The sequence below is a fragment of the Pan troglodytes genome, chromosome 20, assembly GCF_028858775.2.
Source record: "Pan troglodytes isolate AG18354 chromosome 20, NHGRI_mPanTro3-v2.0_pri, whole genome shotgun sequence".
Classification (NCBI taxonomy): Eukaryota; Metazoa; Chordata; class Mammalia; order Primates; family Hominidae; genus Pan; species Pan troglodytes.
The window spans coordinates 16,059,440-16,080,053 of NC_072418.2; the positions used below are offsets into that span (position 1 = coordinate 16,059,440).

At 46.9% G+C, this 20,614-nt stretch overlaps 1 protein-coding gene across 9 annotated transcripts in view; it reads right to left on the reverse strand.

Moving 5' to 3' along the window:
- Positions 1–20,614, reverse strand: part of CACNA1A (calcium voltage-gated channel subunit alpha1 A) — a 418,584-nt gene that overhangs the window by 157,827 nt on the left and 240,143 nt on the right. For all 9 annotated transcript variants that reach the window (XM_054673094.2, XM_054673090.2, XM_054673092.2 and 6 more), the window contains 2 exons: positions 8,500–8,591; positions 2,257–2,409 (listed from right to left, as the gene is read on the reverse strand). In XM_054673094.2, coding sequence (XP_054529069.1) covers positions 2,257–2,409; positions 8,500–8,591 — 245 coding nt within the window. The remainder of the gene's footprint in view (positions 1–2,256; positions 2,410–8,499; positions 8,592–20,614) is intronic.

Below are 20,614 nucleotides of genomic sequence, written 5' to 3' on the forward strand. Positions count from 1 at the left end.
ACGTCTTATATTTTTAATCGTGAGCTAGCTTTTCAGTCTTTCTCCTAAATCGAGGCTTCCTCCCCTCTGGTGGCACCACCCACATCTGTCCCCTCAAAACCCCACTCGGACCCAAGCCAACCCCATGGCCTCTTCTCCTTTAGCTAGTCTAGGGTAGAAAAACATAAAATAAAACTTCACAGAAACCTAGGATCCAGGAGTCCTGGTTTCTCTGCTCACGGCTGATTTTTCCAAGTGGCCCTGCCCCATATTCTCTCTCTCTCTCTCTCTCTCTCTCTCTCTCTCGCATTTCCGCCTGGGTGACGAGGCCAGGAGCAGAAATAGCTCTGCCTCAATTAACACCTTCTTCATCGGGGAAAGAAATAATTAGGACATTCCATATTGAGCAAACTTCACAAGCCCAGGAGAGAAAGAGACAGGAGGAGCAAGAGAAAAAGAGGAAAAAAAAAAAAAACCAAAACCCACAAAAAAACCCAAACCTCCAACCATTGCAAATAAACCTTCCCCAGTGGGTTTTCCCTCCCCCTGGGGAGGAGTGGGGAGGGAGGGCTCAGGGGCTGCCTCTGCGGATCCACTTGGGGGTCACTGGGTGGAGAGGGTGGGTGGAAATCCACTCCCAGACAGAATCTTCTTCTGTGGCTGCCTTTCCCAAATAAGGGGCCTGAAACCTCTTTCTCAGCCCACCTGGGTTCCCCTTTGGGCTTCTTGATTCCTTCTATCCACTCCTTCAATTCACAGCTCCCTTGACCCAAATCATCAGAACCAGAACTGCTATTCAGTCTGTCTGCACCCAGATGGCCAGTGGTCCAAATACTGAAATACTGAAGGCATCCCTTCCTACTTGATTCCATTTCATTCTGGAGCTTTAGAGAGCAAGCAGCTAGAGTTTGGACAGGCAAAGATTTATCTGAAAACGTATCCAAGGGCTATTTGGTTCCTGAGTGTGGATCGTGGTGGACACACTGCTTCCACACTGCTGGTTCAGAGCTGAGCCCTGGGAGAGTGTCTCTGCGCTGCCTGGCTTTTCCGGGGCTCACCCTACCCCCAGACCCAGCCACTGAAGGGTTAATGTGGGCATAGTCAGAGAGGGGCAGAATGCTGCTGAGTGCTAGGTTCTGATTGGTTGGTGCCAGGACTCCCAATTGGGGTATCTCTGGCACATCCTGGGGGTTGGGGGAGACCAGGAGGACTCATCCAGTACTCTCACCCAGCACTCAGGGCAGAGAACAAAATAAATCCATGGGTTCCTATAATAAATGAGAACTATCGTTTAGCATGGCACCTGTGCCTGGAATCTTCTCTGTCTCTCACCTTCTACAAGGTACCACTCACAATGCATTGAGGCAATAACCCTTTTCTGGCCCAACTCTCCCCAATTCTTGCTTGCTTTAGAAGTCAGCACTGGTCGAGGTCTGAAAGCACCCAGAATACCTGTTCCACTCAGCCAGATGTGCCAGGCATTAATTCCCACTCTAGGAGCAGTCCTCACCAATGTCAAAAAGAAGCCAGTGTATAAATACCCCAGCTCCCTTGCCCCTTGGCTGGGACGGCTCTGAGGTGTGTGTTCTTTTTTTATTTATATTTTTATTTATTTATTTGAGATGGAGTCTCACTCTTTTGCCAGGCTGGAGTGCAGTGGTGTGATCTTGGCTCACTGCAACTTCTGCCTCCCGGGTTCAAGTGATTCTCCTGCCTCAGCCTCCTGAGTAATTGGGACTACAGGTGCCTGCCACCACACGCAGCTAATTTTTGTATTTTTTAGTACAGATGGGGTTTCACCATGTTGGCCAGGATGGTCTCTGACTCCTGATCTCAGGTGATCCACCCGCCTTGGCCCCCCAAAGTGCTGGGATTACAGGCGTGAGCCACCGTGACCAGCTGAGTTGTGTGTTCCTTGCTGTCTCCCAGAGGTGCCCAGGGGGATCCAGTCCCAGTTTTAAGTGATAACCCGCTTGATAGCACACTCTTTAAAAGATCCCTTCTTTCTCTGCTCACTTCCTCATTCCCCCGATGGTGCTTCCTGGGATCATTCCCAAATAAACTCTTTCTCTGCTGGGTCACCTTCCGTGGAACCCCACCCCTTTCAACAGCTAAGATCTCAGAGGCTATTTCACTCACTGCCTCTCCTGTAGTGCTCTCTGAAGGAGACGGTCCTCCCAGCTGCCAGGAGAAAGAAGCACACCCCTGCCTAATCCTCCCAAGAGCTTGTCCCTGAAGGAGAAAACTGGAAAGATGCATCATGCTCCGTGGACCTACCTGTCCCCTCTTCAAAGCAGGTGGTATGAAATTTTCCCATATAAAATTCTAACCCTATGATTGCAAAAATAAGGATTGCAAAAAATAGGAGGAGGCCGATCTGCAGCAAAGGGATCATCGCCTTCATGATCGACTTCAGGACGACTTGTAAACCTGGGGGGACACAGAGAGAGGCCCCATAAGCCCATGAGCAAGTACCCCCAAACCCCGCCACCAAGACGCCCAGGTCTCTCCCAGACAAAGCAGGTGTGTTCCTGAGGGAACATTAAGCACCCAGGAACCTGGGGATTGGGCAATGGTGAAGGAAGCACCACACGGAGGCTGATCCTTATCATGGGAACAACACTTCCTAGGTTTTTTTTTTTCCTTTGAGACAGGGTTTTGCACTGCTGCCCAGGCTGGAGTGCAGTGACACAATCACAGCTCACTGCAGCCTCAACCTCCTGGGCTCAGGTGATCCTCCTGTCTCAGTCCCTGCAATAGCTAGGACTACAGGCATGCACCACCATGCCTGGTTAAGTTTTAAAACTTGTTTGTAGAGATGGGGTCTTGCTATGTTGCCCAGGCTGGCCTGAAACCCCTGGCCTCCAAGCACTCAAACTCCTCAGCCTCCTAAAGTGCTAGGATTATAGGTGTGAGCCACCATACCTGGCCCCTATTATTATTATTATTATTATTATTATTATTATTTTTTGAGACAGAGTCTTGTTATATCGCCCAGGCTAGAGTGCAGTGGTGCCATCTCGGCTCACTGCAAGCTCTGCCTCCCAGGTTTACGCCATTCTCCTGCCTCAGCCTCCCGAGTAGGCCCAGCTAATTTTTCGTACTTTTAGTGGAGACAGGGTTTCACCGTGTTAGCCAGGATGGTCTCGATCTCCTGACCTCGTGATCCACCCGCCTCGGTCTCCCAAAGTTCTGGGATTACAGGCGTGAGCCTCCACGCCTGGCCTTATTATTTTTTAAAAAGCACTTTTAACTTTAAAGTATTTATTTATTTATTTATTTTAATTAGCCAGGCATGATGGTGCATGCCTGTAGTCCTAGCTACTCTAGGGACCGAGGCAGGAGGATCACTTGAGCCCAGGAGGTTAAGGCTGCAGTGAGCTATGATTGTGCCACTGCGCTCCAGCCTGAGCGGCAGAGCAAGACGCTGTCTCAAATAAATCTATATATATATTTTATAGAGACAGGGTCTCACTATGTTATCCAGGCTGGTCTCGAACTCCTGACCTCAAGCGATCTTCCAGCCTCTGCCTCCCAAAGTTCTGGGATTACAGGCATGAGCCACCGAGCCCAGCCAACTTTAAAGTACTTAATAAAGGTATTTGACATGCTGTTCCATTTGATGATCTTTTGGGCAAGAAAGGGGTGGGAGTCCATTGCTTTTGGAGCCATATTCCTGGGTGTTGGGCAACTTGCACCCAGAAGAGGGAGCCATTTTCTTAATTTTTTTTTTTTTTTTTCTGCCAAGAGGTGGCGTCTTTTCCTCATTCATAAAAGGCTGCCATATAGGCTGGTTGCTGCTCTGGGTAGGAAAGCGGTTGGCGGTCCCAATTTCAACCCCAAGGAACCAGACTCAACATTATTTCACTGGCTTCTAGTGACAAACCCCTGAGGTGGCCATATATGTAAAGTCACTCCCATTTTACAGAAGTGGGAAGCAAGGCTAACAGAGATGCTGTGATTCACCCAGAGAATGCATGAGAAATGGCAGAACTAGGCAGGGCGCGGCGGTTCACGCCTCTAATCCCAGCACTTTGGGAAGCTGAGGCCAGCGGATTAACTGAGGTCAGGAGTTCAAGACCAGTCTGGCCAACATGGTGAAACCCCATCTCTACTAAAAATACAAAAAATTATCTGGGCATGGTGGCCAGCGCCTGTAATCCCAGCTACTTGGGAGGCTGAGGAAGGAGAATTGCTTGAACTTGGGAGGCAGAGGTTGCAGTGAGCCAAGATGATGCCACTGTATTCCAGTCTGGGTGACAGAGCGAGACTCTGTCTCAAAAAAAAAAAAAAAAAAAAAAAAAAAAAGGCAGAACTAGGATTTGAACCCAGGTCCATTTGAAACGAAGCCCCATGTTTGCCCATGTGCTGATGTTGCTTTCTCTGTTCTGAGCAACCCAATTCAGAAAGATGGTGGTGAATAAGAAGGCAGGGGGCCAGGTGTGGTGGCTCACGCCTGTAATCCCAGCACTTTGGGAGGCTGAGGCGGGCAGATCACGAGGTCAGGAGATCGAGACCATCCTGGCTAATATGGTGAAACCCCGTCTCTACTAAAAATACAAAAAAATTAGCTGGGCGTGGTGGTGGGCGCCTGTAGTCCTGGCTACTCGGGAGGCTGAGGCAGGAGAATGGTGTGAACCCGGGAGGCGGGGCTTGCAGTGAGCCGAGATCGCGCCATTGCACTCCAGCCTGGGTGACAGTGCGAGACTCCGTCTCAAAAAGAAAGAAGGCAGGGAACAGTGCCCGAAGGGACACAGTGGAACAGAAGACACACCCAACTGGGCATCTGAAGACCTAAATCTGGGGGTATTGTCATCAGTCAGGGACCCCGTGCAAGCTCTTAGCCTACCAAGCTCAGCCTCCAGTAGCCTCTCATCTAACAAATGGTTCATTCATGGCGGCTGAATTACTCTGGGCTTCAAATCCTTTTGGGAGAGGAAGGGGTTAATACTGAAATTCGCATCCTGCACTAAAAGTTCCACTGTTGTAAGACTCGAAGAATGTTAATAATAATAATAGCTGGCCAAGCGTGGTGGCTCATTCCTGTAATCCCAGCACTTTGGGAGGCTGAGGCGGGTGGATCACTTGAACTCAGGAGTTTCAGACCAGCCTGAGCAGCGTGGTGAAACCCTGTCTCTACAAAATACAAAAAAATTAACTAGGCATGGTGCTGTGTGCCTGGAGTCCCAGCTATTTGGGAGGCTGAGATGGTAGGATTGCTTGAGTCTGGGGAGGTTGAGGCTGTACTGAGCTGTGATTGCACCACTACACTCCAGCCTGGCGACAGAGCAACAGCCTTAGTTAGTATTTCTTTGCCCATCACTGGCTTGTTTTTTTTGAGATGGGCTTGCTCTGTCACCCAGGCTGGAATACAGTGGCATGATCACGGCTCACTGCAGCCTTGACCTCCTGGGCACAAGTGAGCCTCCTGCCTCAGCCTCCCGAGTAGGTGGGACTACAGGCACACTTCACCATACCTGGTTCCACTACCATTTTTTTCTTGATTAACTCAGGTCTGAATGATGACAACATCCTATGTTTGTAACCACTATGGTATCTACTAGGAAAGTCTATGATCAAAATGAAGGTTCAAACATATAGCCTGAGGCTTTGCTTCTTGATTGGAGGAACTTCCCATGGCTCTTGATGGGTGGAGACCACAGTAAGAGAGGGAAGCTGTCAGGATAGCTCGAGGGGCCATGCCACTCCAAGGGCTTAAAAATGTAATGTGGGTGCTAACAGATGCAGCGTGGTGCAGTGGTTAAGGTGCTGGATACTCTTGGTGTCCGGCCAAGATCCCATTTTCTTTCTAGTGTACCTGCCCTCCAGCTGCTATGGATGTTGGTTGCTAATGCCTCCCAGCTGCCTCTCTTCTTAGTAGAATTGCCCTTGGTGATCAAAAGCTATCTCATCTGGGAGCTACTGCGTCTCTACCTCCCATCCACAGTGACTGACCATAGAAGTACAAAAGGCCGGCATCCTTGCCATGCGTTGGAGGACAACTCTGGTGTCACACACACTCCAGCTGAAATTGCATCCCTGCTCTATCCATTCCCCAGCCCCACCCTGCTGATCTCCTGCTGTCTCTCCCAAGAGCCGTCCCCCAATAAAGCAGGTGCATCTGAACACCCACCTAAGTATCTGCTTCAAGGGAACCTGACCTAGTCATCCGCTTACTAGTGAATTCCAAACCTCAGCTTCACCATCTGTAAATGGGGACTGCAATAGTACCTCCCTCATAGGATTAAATGAGAGAGTTCACACACAGTGAAGTACCTGGTAAGTCATAGGTGGTCATTAAACAGAGACTCTTGTTACTATTGCTATTATAATATATATATATATTTTTTGAGACAGGGTCACACTTTGTTGCCCAGGCTGAGTGCAGTGGCACCATCACAGCCCACTGCAGCTTCAAACTCCCAGGCTCAAGCGATCCTCCCATCTCAGTCTCCCTCCTGTGACTACTGGTACACACCACCACACCTGGCTAGTTTTTGTATTTTTTTTTTTAAGAGACAGGGTCTCGCTTTGTTGCCCAGGCTGGTCTTGAACTCCTGGCCTCAGGCAATCGTCCTGCCTTGGCCTCCCAAAGTGCTGGGATTACAGGTGTGAGCCACTGCACCTGGCTCTTTTGACTATTAGATTTGGGATGGCCCTTAATTTAATATGATGCAGGCATCTGCTGGGATCTTGCAGAGACCTTGGATAGAAGTGTCTTCTTTCTACAAAAAGACCCTGCTGGTGATCCCCTGGGAAATCTTACTCTTTAAACCTGGGTAGCAATGAACCGGAAGAACGAAGCCAATAAAATGTAAAATGGTGATAATAAAAGAGACTACTTCACAGGCTTGTTGGGAGGATAAAGGACTTTAAAAAAATGGAAATACTTAGAATAATGTCTGGCACATAGTAAGTGCTTTTTAATTTTTTTTTTTCTTTTTTTGAGACGGAGTTTCACTCTTTCATCCAGGCTGGAGTGCAGTGGCGTGATCTCAGCTCATTGCAACCTCCGCCCCCCCGGGGTTCAAGTGATTCTCCTGCCTCAGCCTCCCGAGTAGCTGGGATTATAGATGCCCACCACCACGCCCGGCTAAGTTTTGTATTTTTAGTAGAGACGGGGTTTCGCCATTTTGGCCAGGCAGGTCTCGAACTCCTGACCTCAGGTGATCCACCCATCCACCTTGGCCTCCCAAAGTGCTAGGATTATAGGCATGAGCCACTGCACCCAGCCTATAAATTGTTTGTTTGTTTTTAAACTTTTTGTTGTCTGTTTTTTTGAGACAAGGTCTCACTCTGTTGTCCAGGCTGGAATGCAGTGGTGCTATCACAGCTCACTGCAGCCTTGACCTCCTGGGCTCAGATCCTCCTGCCTCAGCCTTTTAAGTAGCTGGGACTACAGGTGTGCACCATCATGCCTGCTAATTTTTTTTTTTTTTTTTTTTTTTTGAGATGGGGTTTCGCCATGTTGCCCAGGCTGGTCTTAAACTCCTGAGCTCAAGCTATCTGCCCGCTTCGGTCTCCCAAAGTGCTGGGATTCCAGGTGTGAGCCACTGTGCCCAGTCAACCTGGCTAATTTCTAAAAAAAAAAAAAAAAATTTGTAGATATCGGGGGGGTGGTGTTCCTCACAATGTTGCCCAGGCTGGTCTCGAACTTGTGGCCTCAAGTGATCCTCCCAAAGTGCTGGAATTACAGGCATGAGCCACCATGCCTGGCTAAATTATTATTATTAACCAAGACAAGAAGATAGAAAAAGGACAGCCCTGTTTTATTTTTGCTTTTTACATTTTTTTTGGCTCAACCTATACTTAATCTTGACCCTGCATATGGCAGCCACCCTTAAACAGGGACTAGATGTATCTGTGGAGAATGAGAAAGCAGCAAGGAATGAGTATGAATTTTAGAGCTCGTTACTGTCCACTCTAAGAATTCAGGTGAGTAATTTAACCTCCTTGAGCCTCAACCTTCTCATCTGTAAAATGGGTGTTCACTGGGTGACTGTGAGGACGAAATAAGGTAATTCATGTAAAGTCCTTCTGTAGTGCCCTGTACGCAGCAGGCACTCATTAAATGGGAATGGTCATTGCCACCAGTGGTACGGCCCAGGCTTGGAGTCACACTTGCTCACTCCTAGTTCTGCCACTTCTCAGCCACAAAACCCTGCTCCAATGTTTCAGCCACTCTGAGCCTCAGTTTCCCCCTCCATAAAATAGAGACATCAGTCCTATCAACTTCATAGGGCTGTGAGTACTGAATGAGATCACACGTGGTGCTTAGCATGGCTCCCAATAGACAGTAGGTGCTCAATAAATGGGTGCGGCTCCTAGTTTGCTTTCAGGAGCTCATGGGGAGCTACAGTCGTATTCCTAGGGGGTTCCCTATAGGGAGTCCCAAAGAAGAGACTGCCCTCACACAGGCTGGTGGCAGGATGTGGCCTCCTGAGATGCTCTGCATAGGGGAAACTGAGGGCTCCTGGGGCCCGTGAGCAAACCCCTTGTCAGGGTCGGAAACTCACGCACTTGGGATTCCAGACACCAGCTTGAGCGGCCGCAGCACTCGAACTGCCCTCAGCGTCCGTAGGTCAAACTCCGTCCCAACTGTCGCCAAGATGCTGAAAGAAAGAAGCCAGAATGGAGAACAGAGGGTGGGTTTTGGGGGTCAGACAGTATGGCGGGGGTGCTTGGGATTCCAAGCCGTCCTGTATTGGCTGGGTGACCACAGGCAGGTGACTCAACACCACTGGCCTCAGTTTTGTCACCTGTAAAATGGTCTTAACAGTACCTGCCTCACGGGATAAAAGGTGATTTACGAAGACCCCCAACAGATGGTTCATGTTGCACAAATGTTGCAATGAGAGAAATGGAATCTTCCCCATGGCTCATGGTTGGGGTGACATTCAGTATATTTCACAACCTACAATGACAATAGATTGTGGGGTGGCCTGGGGCCCTGGGGGAATGGCAGACCTTTCAGGGTTTGTGGCTCTTTATTTTATTTTATTTTATTTTTTTGAGACAGAGTCTCACTCTGTTGCCCAGGCTGGAGTGCGATCTCCAATGGTGCGATCTCAGCTCACTGCAACCTCTGCCTCCCGGGTTCAAGGGATTCTCCTGCCTCAGCCTCCCGAGTAGCTGGGATGACTACGCACCCGCCATCATGCCCGGGTACTTTTTTTTGTATTTTTGTAGAGACAGGGTTTCACCATGTTGGCCAGGCTGGTCTTGAACTCCTGACCTCAGGTGATCCACCCGCCTCGGCCTCCCAAAGTGCTGGGATTACAGGCGTGAGCCATGGTGCCTGGCCTGGTTTGTGGCTCTTTAACAAATGGCAGGAAAGTAGTTCAGTGTTAAAAGCCCAGCCTGCATGGGTTCAAATCCCAGATCTGCCACTTTCCAGTTGGGTAACCTTGGGCAAGGGACTTCCCTGCTCTGTGCCTCAGTTTCCCCCTTTTGTATAACCTGGATAACAATAGTATCAATACCTCCAAGGGTTGTGAGGATTCAGTAAGTTGACAAAAAGTGGTCAGCACAATGCCAGGCACACAGGCGGTATGCTAAGCTATTCAGAAATAAATAAGAAAACAAAAATTGGGTGTGATCCTGCCTGTGTGGACCAGCCGGCATCAGCTGGCTAGAAGGCAGCTACAGACCCCAAGCCTCTGGTCAAAAAGAGTCCCTTTTGTAAATGCAAGTTAGTAAGGATGATAGCAGTAGGTGGGATGAGGCTTCCATAGAAATCCTCCGAGCAAGACCCTGTCATGAGACCTCATTTGTAAAAGTATTGCTGTTGAAACACAGGGTCCCTCCTGGCCCTGTTTCCTGAACATGTCCATTTCAGAGCTAAGTGATGTACAGTGCGTGGTCAAGGCACAATACAATAAAAGAGACTGTCATCAGAACTTCATATAATGGACAAGAAATGCTGAATACCAGAGGGTCTGTGGTTAACGGAAGGTTGGTCACAGCAAATAACTTGGGGATTTTTCAGTTTATTTTTATTTTAGACATGGGGTCTTGCTCTGATGCCCAGGCTGGAATGCAGTGGTGCAATCATAGCTCGCTACAGCCTTGAACTCCTGGGCTCAAGCAATCCTCCTGCCTTAGCCTACTGAGTAGCTGGGATTACAGGTGGGAACCCCCACACCTGGCTTGATTTTTCAGTTTTATCCAGGGGCTTGGGTCTTAACACTTCAGTCTGTGGCCAACTGGTATCTGTACCTCTTGCCTCAGGGCTGTCTCCAAATCTGGGGCAGGCCCAGGGAATGAACTTTAAGGGAGCAGCCCTCAACCAAAGTTTGCTGGGAGTTGGTGGATCAATACCGCAGCTCCCTCACCCTTCATTCTGGATCACTTAAGATGTGAGTTCCACGTGGGCTCCCAGTGGGACTGAGCTCAGTTGCCTACAGGACAACTCACCCTTCCTTGCCCCACCTCCCCTCTCCTTCTCCAACCCTTCTGGGGTCACCTCTCAGATGAACTACTTGCACAAGGATTGCCCTAAATTCTTGTTTCAGGATCTGTTCTGGGTCATCCTAAACTAAGACAAAGCAAGTTCCCAACTTTTTTTCTCAAGATTACCCCTAGAGGAGAGATGGGCATATTAGGTTGGGCTGACCTTTTCCACCATCCACAAGTGGGCGTCTGAGTGTATCCTATGTGCTGGGTAGAGTGACATATGAGACTATCCCTGCCCCGTGGAGCTGATGCAGAAGAGAAGTGGTTAAGAAAAACATGCACACAATGAGTGAATCTGTTGCAGGTGTGATGCCTTCTCAGCTAGGAAGACAATGGCTTTGAGAGGCACACAGCAGGTCGTGTTAACTAGTCCAGGGCCTGGGATTCCCCCTACTTCAAGTCAAGTTCCCATAGATGAGGGGGAGAAATCTGGCTAGTGGGGAAAGAACTTTCCAGGCTGAGAGTGGCCATGACAGAGAGCTTGGGACTGAAAGAGGGCTTGGCAAATTCAAGAAATGACATGGTGTCACCACTGGGATTTGGATGGTGAGGTTCAAGCAGCAAGTCATGAAGCCAGAGTAGGCAGAGGCCATGACATACAACTTTACAAAAAATGAATTTATTTATTTTTATTTTTAGAGACAGGGACTTATTCTGTCACCCAGGCTTGAGTATAGTGGTGCAATAACAGCTCACTGCAGCCTCAACCTCCTGGGCTCAAGCGATCCTCCCACCTCTGCCTCCTAAGCAGCTGGGACTACAGGTGTACAACAACATATTCAGAAAATTAAAAAAATTTTTTTGTAGAGATGGGGTCTTGCTATATTGCCCAGGCTGGTCTAGAACTCCTGGCCTCAAGTGATCCTCTCACCTCAGCCTCCCAAAGTGCTGGGATTATAGGTATGAGCTACTGCACTTGGCCCATTCAACTTTTAATTTGATTTACTTTATTTTTCTCTTCTCCTACCAGCTTTCTGGTACTAATTTGGGTTCCTCAAATTCTGACTTAGAGATCACTATTCTCTTCTTGCACCTTGTTTTCTTCTGTGCTGGCAGATAAAAGCTGTCAGGGCATGAACAGCAAAGAACAGGCAGTGGTTAAGTCCTTAGTATTTCACTTCACAAACATTAACTGAGCACTAATAACAAGCCAGGCCCTACTCTGTGTGGGGGAGACTGAGAGTAAACCCAATAAATATAAGCAGGCTTTGTTTTGTTTTGTTTTAGAGATGGAGTCTCCCTGTGTTGCCCAGGCTGGCCTCCAACTCCTGGGCTCAAGGGATCCTCTTGCCTTGGCCTCCCAAAGTGCTGGGATTATGGACGTGAGCCACCACACCGGCCGAGGCAGACTTCATTTCACTGTGCTTTGCTTTATTGCAATTTGCAGATATTGTGTTTCTTACAAATTGAAGATTTGTGGCAACCCTGCGTCAAGGAAGTGTATCAGGGCCATTTTTTTTCCAACAGCGTGTGCTCACTTTGCGTCTCTGTGTCACACTCTGGTAATTCGTATGGTATTTCAAACTTTTACATAATTATTACATCTGTTATGGTGGTCTGTGATCAGTGATCTTTGATGTGACTATAGTCATTGTTTGGGGGCGCCACGAACCACATCCATAGAAGATGGCAAACTTGATCGATAAATGTTGTGTGTGTTCTGATCGTTCTGCCAACTGGCCATTTCCCCATCTCTCCCGCTTTCCTTGGGCCTTCCTATTCCCCGAGACATAATAATATTGAAATTAGGTCAGTGTATAACCGTACAATGGCCTTTAAGTGCTCAAGTGAAAGGAAGAGTTGCACGTCTCTCACTTTAAATTAAAAGCTAGAAATGATTAAACACAGTGAGGAAGGCGTGTCAAAAGCTGAGATAGGGCCAGGGATGGTGGCTCATGCCTGTAATCCCAGCATTTTGGGAGGCTGAGGTGAGAGGATGGCTTGAGCCTAGGAGTTTGAGACTAGCCTGGGCAAAATAGGGAGACCCTATCTCTACAGAAAATAAAAAAATTAGCTGGGTGTGGTGGTGCACACCTGTGGTCTCAGCTACTTAGGAGGCTGAGGTGGGAGGATCACCTGGTCCCAGGAAGTCAAGGCTGCAGTGAGCGGTGATCGCACCACTGCACTCCAGCCTGGGCAACGGAGTGAGACCCTGTCTCAAAAACAAAACAAACAAACAAACAAGAGGCCATAAGCTAGAGGTTAGCCAAGTTGTGAATGCAAAGGAAAAATTACTGAAGGAAATTAAAAGGGCTACTCTAGTAAACACATGAATGATAAGAAAGTAAGACAGGCTTCTTGCTGACATGGAGAAAGTTTTAGTGGTCTGGATAGAAGATCAAACCAGCCACAACATTCCCTTAAGCCAAAGCCTAATCCACAGCAAGCCCTTAACTCTCTTTAAGTCTGTGAAGACTGAGAGGGGTGGGGAAGTGCAGAAGAAAAATCTGAAGCTAGAAGATCTTGGTTCATGAGGTTTAAGGAAAGAAGGTGTCCCCATAATATAAAAGTGCAAGGTGAAGTGATAAGTGCTGATGGAGAAGCTGCAGTAAGTTATCCAGAAGATCTAGCTGAGATTATTAATGAAGCTGGCAACACTGAATAATAGATTTTTAATGTAGACAAAATGCCCTATTGGAAGACGTTGCCATCTAGGACTTTCATAGCTAGAGAGGAGAAGTCAATGCCTGGCTTCAAAGCTTCAAAGAACAGGCTGACTCTTGTTAGGAGCTAGTGCTCCTGGTGACTTTAAGTTGAAACCAATGCTCACTTACCATTCCTAAAGTCCTAAGGTCTTAAGAATTATGCTGAATCTACTCTGCCTGTGCTCTATAAATGGAACAATGAAGACTGAATGACAGCCCATCTGTTTATAGCATGGATAACTGATATTTTAAGCCCACTGTTGAGATCTACTCAGAAAAAAAAAATATATATATATAATATATATAACACATAATATATGTTATATATAACACATAATATCTGTTATATATAACACACTACACATAATATATATGCTATATATGATATACTACACATAATATATTATATATGATACATTACACATAATATATATGTTATATATGATATATATAACACATAATGTTATATACGATATATATAACATAATATGTTATATACGATATATAACACATGTTATATATGATATATAACATGTGTTATATATGATATATATAACATGTGTTATATATGATATATATAACACATAATATATGTTATATGTGATATATATAACACATAATATGTTATATGTGATATATATAACACATAATATATGTTATATGTGATATATATAACACATGTTATATGTGATATATGACACATAATACATGTATATGTGATATATATTACACATAATATGTTATATGTGATATATAATTTATATTACATATAATATATGTTATATATAATTTATATATCACATATAACATATATGTGATATATATATTATATATATATATATGTATGTATTTTAGATGAAGTCGCACTCTTGTTGCCCAGGCTGGAGTGCAATGGCACGACCTCAGCTCACTGCAACCTCTGACTCCCAGGTTCAAGCGATTCTCCTGCCTCAGCCTCCAGGGTAGCTGGGATTACAGGCACCTGCTACCATGCCTGGCTAATTTTTTTGTATTTTTAGTAGAGTTGGGGTTTCACCATGTTGGCCAGGCTGGTCTTGAACTCCCGACCTCAGGTGATCCACATGCCTCGGCCTCCCAAACTGGTGGGATTACAGGTGCGAGCCACTGTACCCAGCCAGAAAAAAGATTTCTTTCAAAATATTACTGCTAACAATGCACTGGTTATCCAGGACCTCTGATGGGCATGTACAAGAAGATGAGTGTTGTTTTTATGCCTTCTAACACAACACTTTTTTTTTTTTTTTTAGAGTCTCACTCTGTCGCTGCAGTGGTGTGATCTTGGCTCACTGCAACCTCCGTCTTCTGGGGGTTCAAGCAATTCTCCTGCCTCAGCCTCCCAAGTGGCTGGGATTACAGTCATATGCCACCATGCCCAGCTAATTTTTGTATTTTTAGTAGTGATGGGGTTTCACCATATTGACCAGGCTGGTCTTGAACTCCCGACCTCAAGTTACCCACCTGCCTCAGCCTCCCAAAGTGCTGGGATTACAGGTGTGAGCCACCATGCCCAGCCACAACATTCATTCTGTAGCCCATGGATCAAGAAGTAATTCTGTATTTCAAGTCTTATGATTTAAGGGATACATTTCATAAGGCTATAGCTGCCGTAGATAAATTCCTTTGATGCATCTGGGCAAAGGAAATTGAAAACTTTCTGAAAAGCATTCACCATTCTAGATACCATTAGGAACATTTGTGGCTGGTTCCAGTGGCTCATGCCTGTAATCCCAGCACTTAGGGAGATCAAGGCAGGAGGATCACTTGAGGCCAAGAGTTCAAGACCAGTCTGGGCAACACAGTGAGACCTCAACTCAATTAAAAATAAAAAAAAATCCACAACAAACAAACAACAAAAAGAACATTTGTGATTCATGGGAACAGGTCAAAATATCAACATTAATAGGAATTTTGAGGAAGTCAATTCCAATCCTCATGGATGACTTTGAGGAGTTCAAGACTTCACTGGAGGAAGACACTGCAGATGTGATGGAAATAGCAAGAGAACTAGAATTAGAAGTGGAGCTTGAAGATGTGACTGAATTGCTGCAGCCTCATGATCAAACTTCAATGCATGAGGAGTTACTTGTTATGGAAGAGCAAAGAAAGTGATTTCTTGAGATGGATTCTACTCCTGGTGAAAATTCTGTGAACATTGTTAAAATGACAACATGGGATTTAGAATATGACATAAACTTAGTTGACAAAGCAGTGGCAGGGTTTGAAAGAACTGACTCCAATTTTGAAAAAAGTTCTACTGTGGGTAAAATTGCTGTCAACAAGCATCTCATGCTAGAGAAATCTTTCGTGAAAGGAAGAGTCGATGGATGCAGAAAACTTTCTTGTCTTATTTTAAGAAAATGTCACAGGCACCCCAATCTTCAGCAACCACCCCCATGATCAGTCAGCACCCATCAACACTGAGCCAGTGACCCTTCACCAGCAAGATGAGGACTCACTGAAGGCTCAGATGATTGTTAACTTTTTTAGTAATAAAACATTTATTTATTTATTTATTTATTTATTTATTTATTTATTTATTTTTTGAGACAGAGTCTCAGTCTGTCACCCAGGCTGGAGTGCAGCAGTGCAATCTCGGCTCACTGCAATCTCCCCCCGCCTCCCAGGTTCAAGCAATTCTCGTGCCTCAGCCTCCCGAGTAGCTGGGCTTATAGGTGTGCACCACCACACCCGGCTATTTTTTGTATTTTTCATAGAGACGGGGTTTCACCATGTTGGCTGGGCTGGTTTTGAACTCCTGACCTCAAGTGATCCACCCCACCTTGGCCTCACAAACTGTTGGGATTACAGGCATGAGCCACTGTGCCCAGCCTTTTTTTTTTTTTTTTTTAATTTTTGTTGAGAGATATGGTCTCACTCTGTCCCCCAGGCTAGAGTGCAGTGGTGTGATCATAGCTCACTGCAGTCTCAATCTCTCAGGCTCAAGTGAGCCTCCCACCTCAGCCTCTCATGTAGCTGGGACCACAGGCATGCGTCACCATACCCAGCTATTTTTAAAAAGAATTTTTTTGTAGAAACGGGGTTTCACTTTGTTGCCTGGTTTCAAATCCCTGGGCTCAAGCAATCCTCCTGCCTTGGCCTCCCAAAGTGTTGGGATTACAAGCCACTGTGCTCAGCCTTGATGGATTTTAAAATTAAGGTATGTACATTTTTTTTAGACATAATGCTGTCATGCACTTAATAGACTATAGTGTAAGCATAACTTTTATGTGCACTGGGAAACCAAAAAAGGCACGACTCCCTTTATTGCAATATTCGCTTCGTTATGGCGACCTGGAACCAAACCAGCAGTGTCTCTGAGGTATACCTGTATGACAGATGTTAGGGCGATGAGTGCTTAGGAGAAAGTTACCACAGAGCAAGGGGAAAGGACGCGTCAGTGACATGGGGCTGGTGGGATGAAGGGAGTGGTGACATTTCTATCAGTAAAGGCACCTGCTCTTTACCACCTGGAAGGCAAACAGTTCAGTGTTAAAAGTGTTACAGGGCCGGGCGCGGTGGCTCACACCTGTAATCCCAACACTTTGGGAGGCCGAGGCTGGCAGATCACAAGGTCAGGAGTTCGAGACCAGCCTGGCCAATATGGTGAAAACCCGTCTCTACTAAAAATACAAAAATTAGCTGGGCGTGGTGGCGGGCGTCTGTAGTCCCAGCTACTTGGGAGGCTAAGGCAGGAGAACCGCTTGAACCCGGGTGACAGAGGATGCAGTGAGCAGAGATTGCGCCACTGCACTCCAGCCTGGTGACAGAGCAAGATGCCGTCTCAAAAAAAAAAGTGTTTAGACCAGCACTGCCCAGGAGAAATCTATTAAGAGCTACTTATGAAATTTTATAGCCAGGCGCGGTGGCTCATGCCTGTAATCCCAGCACTTTGGGAGGCCGAGGCAGGCAGATCACTTGAGGCCAGGAGTTCGAGACCAGCCTGGCCAACATGGCGAAACTCCATCTCTACTAAAAATGCAAAAAATTAGCTGGGCGTGGCGGTGGGCATCTGTAATCCCAGCTACTCAGAGGCAGAGGCAGGCGAACTGCTTGAACCCATGAGGTGGAGGTTGCAGTGAGCCAAGATCACACCACTGCACTCCAGCCTGGGTGACAGAGCGTGACTCTGTCTCAAAAAAAAAAAAAAAAAAAAAAAAATTAAACTTTGCTAGTAGCCACATTAAAAAAGTAAAAACAAACAGGTAAAATTCATTTATTGGTTTGTTTGTTTGTTTGTTTATTTATTTATTTATTTATTTTGAGACAGGGTCTCCCTGTTGTCTAGGCTGGAGTGCAGTGGCTCAATCTTGGCTCACTGCAACCTCCGCCTCCTGGGCTCAGGTGATCTTCCTTCCTCAGCCTCCTAAGTAGCTGGGACTACAGGTGGGAGCCACCAAGCCCAGCTAATTTTTGTATTTTTTTTGGAGAGACAGGGTTTTACCATATTGCCCAGGCTGGTCTCGAACTCCTGAGCTCAAGCAATCTGCCTGCTTTGGCCTCCCAAAGTGCTGGTATTTGAGGCATGAGCCACTATGCCCAGCCTGAAGCATTCTAAGAAGATTGTAGACCTGCTGGGCACAAAAGCTCCTGCCTGTAATCTCAGCTACTCGGGAGGCTGAGGCAGGAGGATCGCTTGAGGCCAGGAGTTCCAGACCAGCCTGAGCAACATGGCAAGACCTTGTTGCTATTAAAAAAAATAATAACAATTAAAAAAATTGGCAGGGCATTGTGGTGTGTGCCTGTAATCCCAGCTACTCGGGAGGCTGTTGGTGGGAGGACCACTTGAGTTTGGGATTTTGAGGCTGCAGTGAGCTGTGATCGTGCCACTGCATTCCAGGCTGGAAGACAGAGCGAGACCCTGTATCTTAAGAGATAAAAGATATTTTGCACATGGTTTTCCTCGGAATCTGGTCAATATTCTACACTTTCATGTGTTTCAACTGAAGTGCTCAAAGGTCACATGTGGCCAGCGGTGACTGTATCAAACAGCACAAGTGCAGAGAAATAGACATTTGAATAAAGACTGGGAGAAAGCAAGGGAAGCAAGACAGTGAGCCATATGAATATGTCAGGGAAAACTCTAGGCAAAGGGAACAGCCGGTGCAAAGGTCCAGCTGGTGCAAAGCTCCTCCTCCCGCTCTCCCCCTCACTCACTCTGTTCCAGCCACACCAATTCATCCGTGTTCTTCAAATGCACCAGGCTGGACCATGCATTTAATAGCTAGGCCATGCCTGGTGTATTTGAGAAACAGTGATGAGTTGGTGTGGCTGAAGCAGAGCGAGCAAGGGGGAGGGTGTGAGGGGACGAAGGCAGGGAGGTGATGGATGGTGCAGGGCTTTGTGGGTTGTGGAGAGGACTTTGGCTTTTTCTCTGAGTAAGGTGTGAGCCATGGAGGGTTCTGAGGGGAGGAGGGATGTAATCTGACTTGTATTAAAATACGATCTCTCTGGGGGGCAAGGCCGGAAGCTGGGAGATTGAGGAGGAGGCAACTGCATTGACGCAGTTGAACGCTGATAAGCCTGGACCAGGGAGGTTGCGCTGGATGCAGTGATAACGCTAAGACAAACTCCACCCTGCTTTAGGGAGAGACCACACCAATGAGTGAGTGAGAGATTCAACTACAAGTCCCTCTGACCCCAGGGATAGAGGAGGCAGGGATGAAAGAGGGAATGATTACAGGCTGGGGACAGCATTATCGCAGAGCTCATGTCTGGGGAGGCAGCATAGCACAGTCAGAACATCTCAGACGGGTTAAATCCTGGCCCTGCATTTTCTCATTGTGTGACCTTTCCCATTGCCTTAACTTGTTCAAGCCTCGGAAATGCAGATAATCTCACCACCCTGTGCAATCCCAGCTGGCTCCCAAGATGCATTACCTCACAGCCTCCTCCCTGGAAGGATAAGAAGGAATTAGGAGGAGAACAGGAAGATAAGGGAGGCTTCTCTGGCTAAGAAAGCCCTATGGAGGCAGAAGGCTCCACTCAGGGTATGTGGTAGGGGAGAGGTTGGGTGAGCTGGACAGTGGAGGCTGTCAACTAGAGGCTGGGTCTTGTCCTGTGGACAGTGAGAGTCATGTAAGGTTTTGGAGCAGGAAGGGATGTGATTAGGGTTGGCGTTCAGAAGACAAGCCTGACAGCTGAAAGGACAGATTGGTGGTGATGGAGCAGAAGTTAGGAGGGAGCCGCAAGAGCAGGCTGGTGTAATGAGGGCTGGAACTAGGACAAAGGCAGTGGGAGTACAAAAGAGGCCCCGGTTTATATATAGCTGCCATTGATTGCTGTGCTCCAGGGAGCCTGCCTGGGCTCATCAAATCCTCCCTGCATCCCAGCGGTTGGCAGTTTGAGGCCCATTTTACAGAGGAGGAAACTAAAGACCAGATAAGTTAATCCCACGTGGAGGTTCCTACCACTGAGTAAGAACTCGAACCCCAGACCAGCCACAGGACTCCAGAATCCCAGTTCTCTACTGTGTCATCCTTCAACTCCTGTGACTAGTTGGGCGGGGTGAGGGGCAACGGTGGTGAAGAAAGAGAAGAATGGCTCTGGTTCTGAAAGGACCACGGAGTGATGTTCATTCATTTATTCAACAAGGATTTAGTGAGCACGTACTATGTGCCAGATATTCAGAGAGTGCCTAAAGATGCTACCAAGAACAAAGCAATAGTGGGAAAATATATAGTATGTCAGACGGTGTGAAGTGCTATGGAGAACAATATGGCAGCCCCTAGGGCTTCCAATGGAAAGACTGAGTGTGGAGCAGGAGAGAGGTATCAAGGGTGACTCCAGGGTTTTGGCCTGAGCTACCTGAAGGATGAAGTTGCTGTCAATGGAGATGGGGAAGATGGAGGAAGAAGGTTTCAAAGATCAAGAACTGGGTTGTAGACATGTTGAGTTTGAGATGCCAGTTTTCTGTCACTCCTTAGTTAAAATCTTCCAATGGCTTCCATCAGGCTTGGAGTAAAATTTAAACTACCATGACACATGACCTTGCGTGATGTGACTCCTGCTGACCACCTTGTCCCACAACACCCTGGCCACTCCGACTTCCTTTCTGTTCTGCCAGCAGGAAAAGCTCACTTTCTGCTTTATTGAGAATTACTATATTGGCTGTCTCCTCTGCCGTCCCCATTCCTTCAACTCTCATCTTTTGCCTAGCTGGCCTCTTCGAATTCTTCAGGTTGAAACTCAGATTCTGCCTTCTCAGAGAGAACATCCCTCAACTTCCTAGCTAAAGAGATCCTGCCTCTTCACTCTCTGGAATTATATTGTTTTTGTTTGTTTGTTTGTTTATTTTTAAGACAGGATCTCACTCTGTCACCCAGGCTGGCGTGCAGTGGCACAGTCACAGCTCACTGCGGCCTTGACCTCTCAGGCTCAAGCAATCCTTCCACCTTGTCCTCCCAAGTAGCTGGAACTACAGGCATGCATCACCCTATCCAGCTAATTTTTAATATTTTTTTTTGTAGAGACAGGGTCCCAGTACGTTTCCCAAGGTGGTCTCAAACTCCTGGATT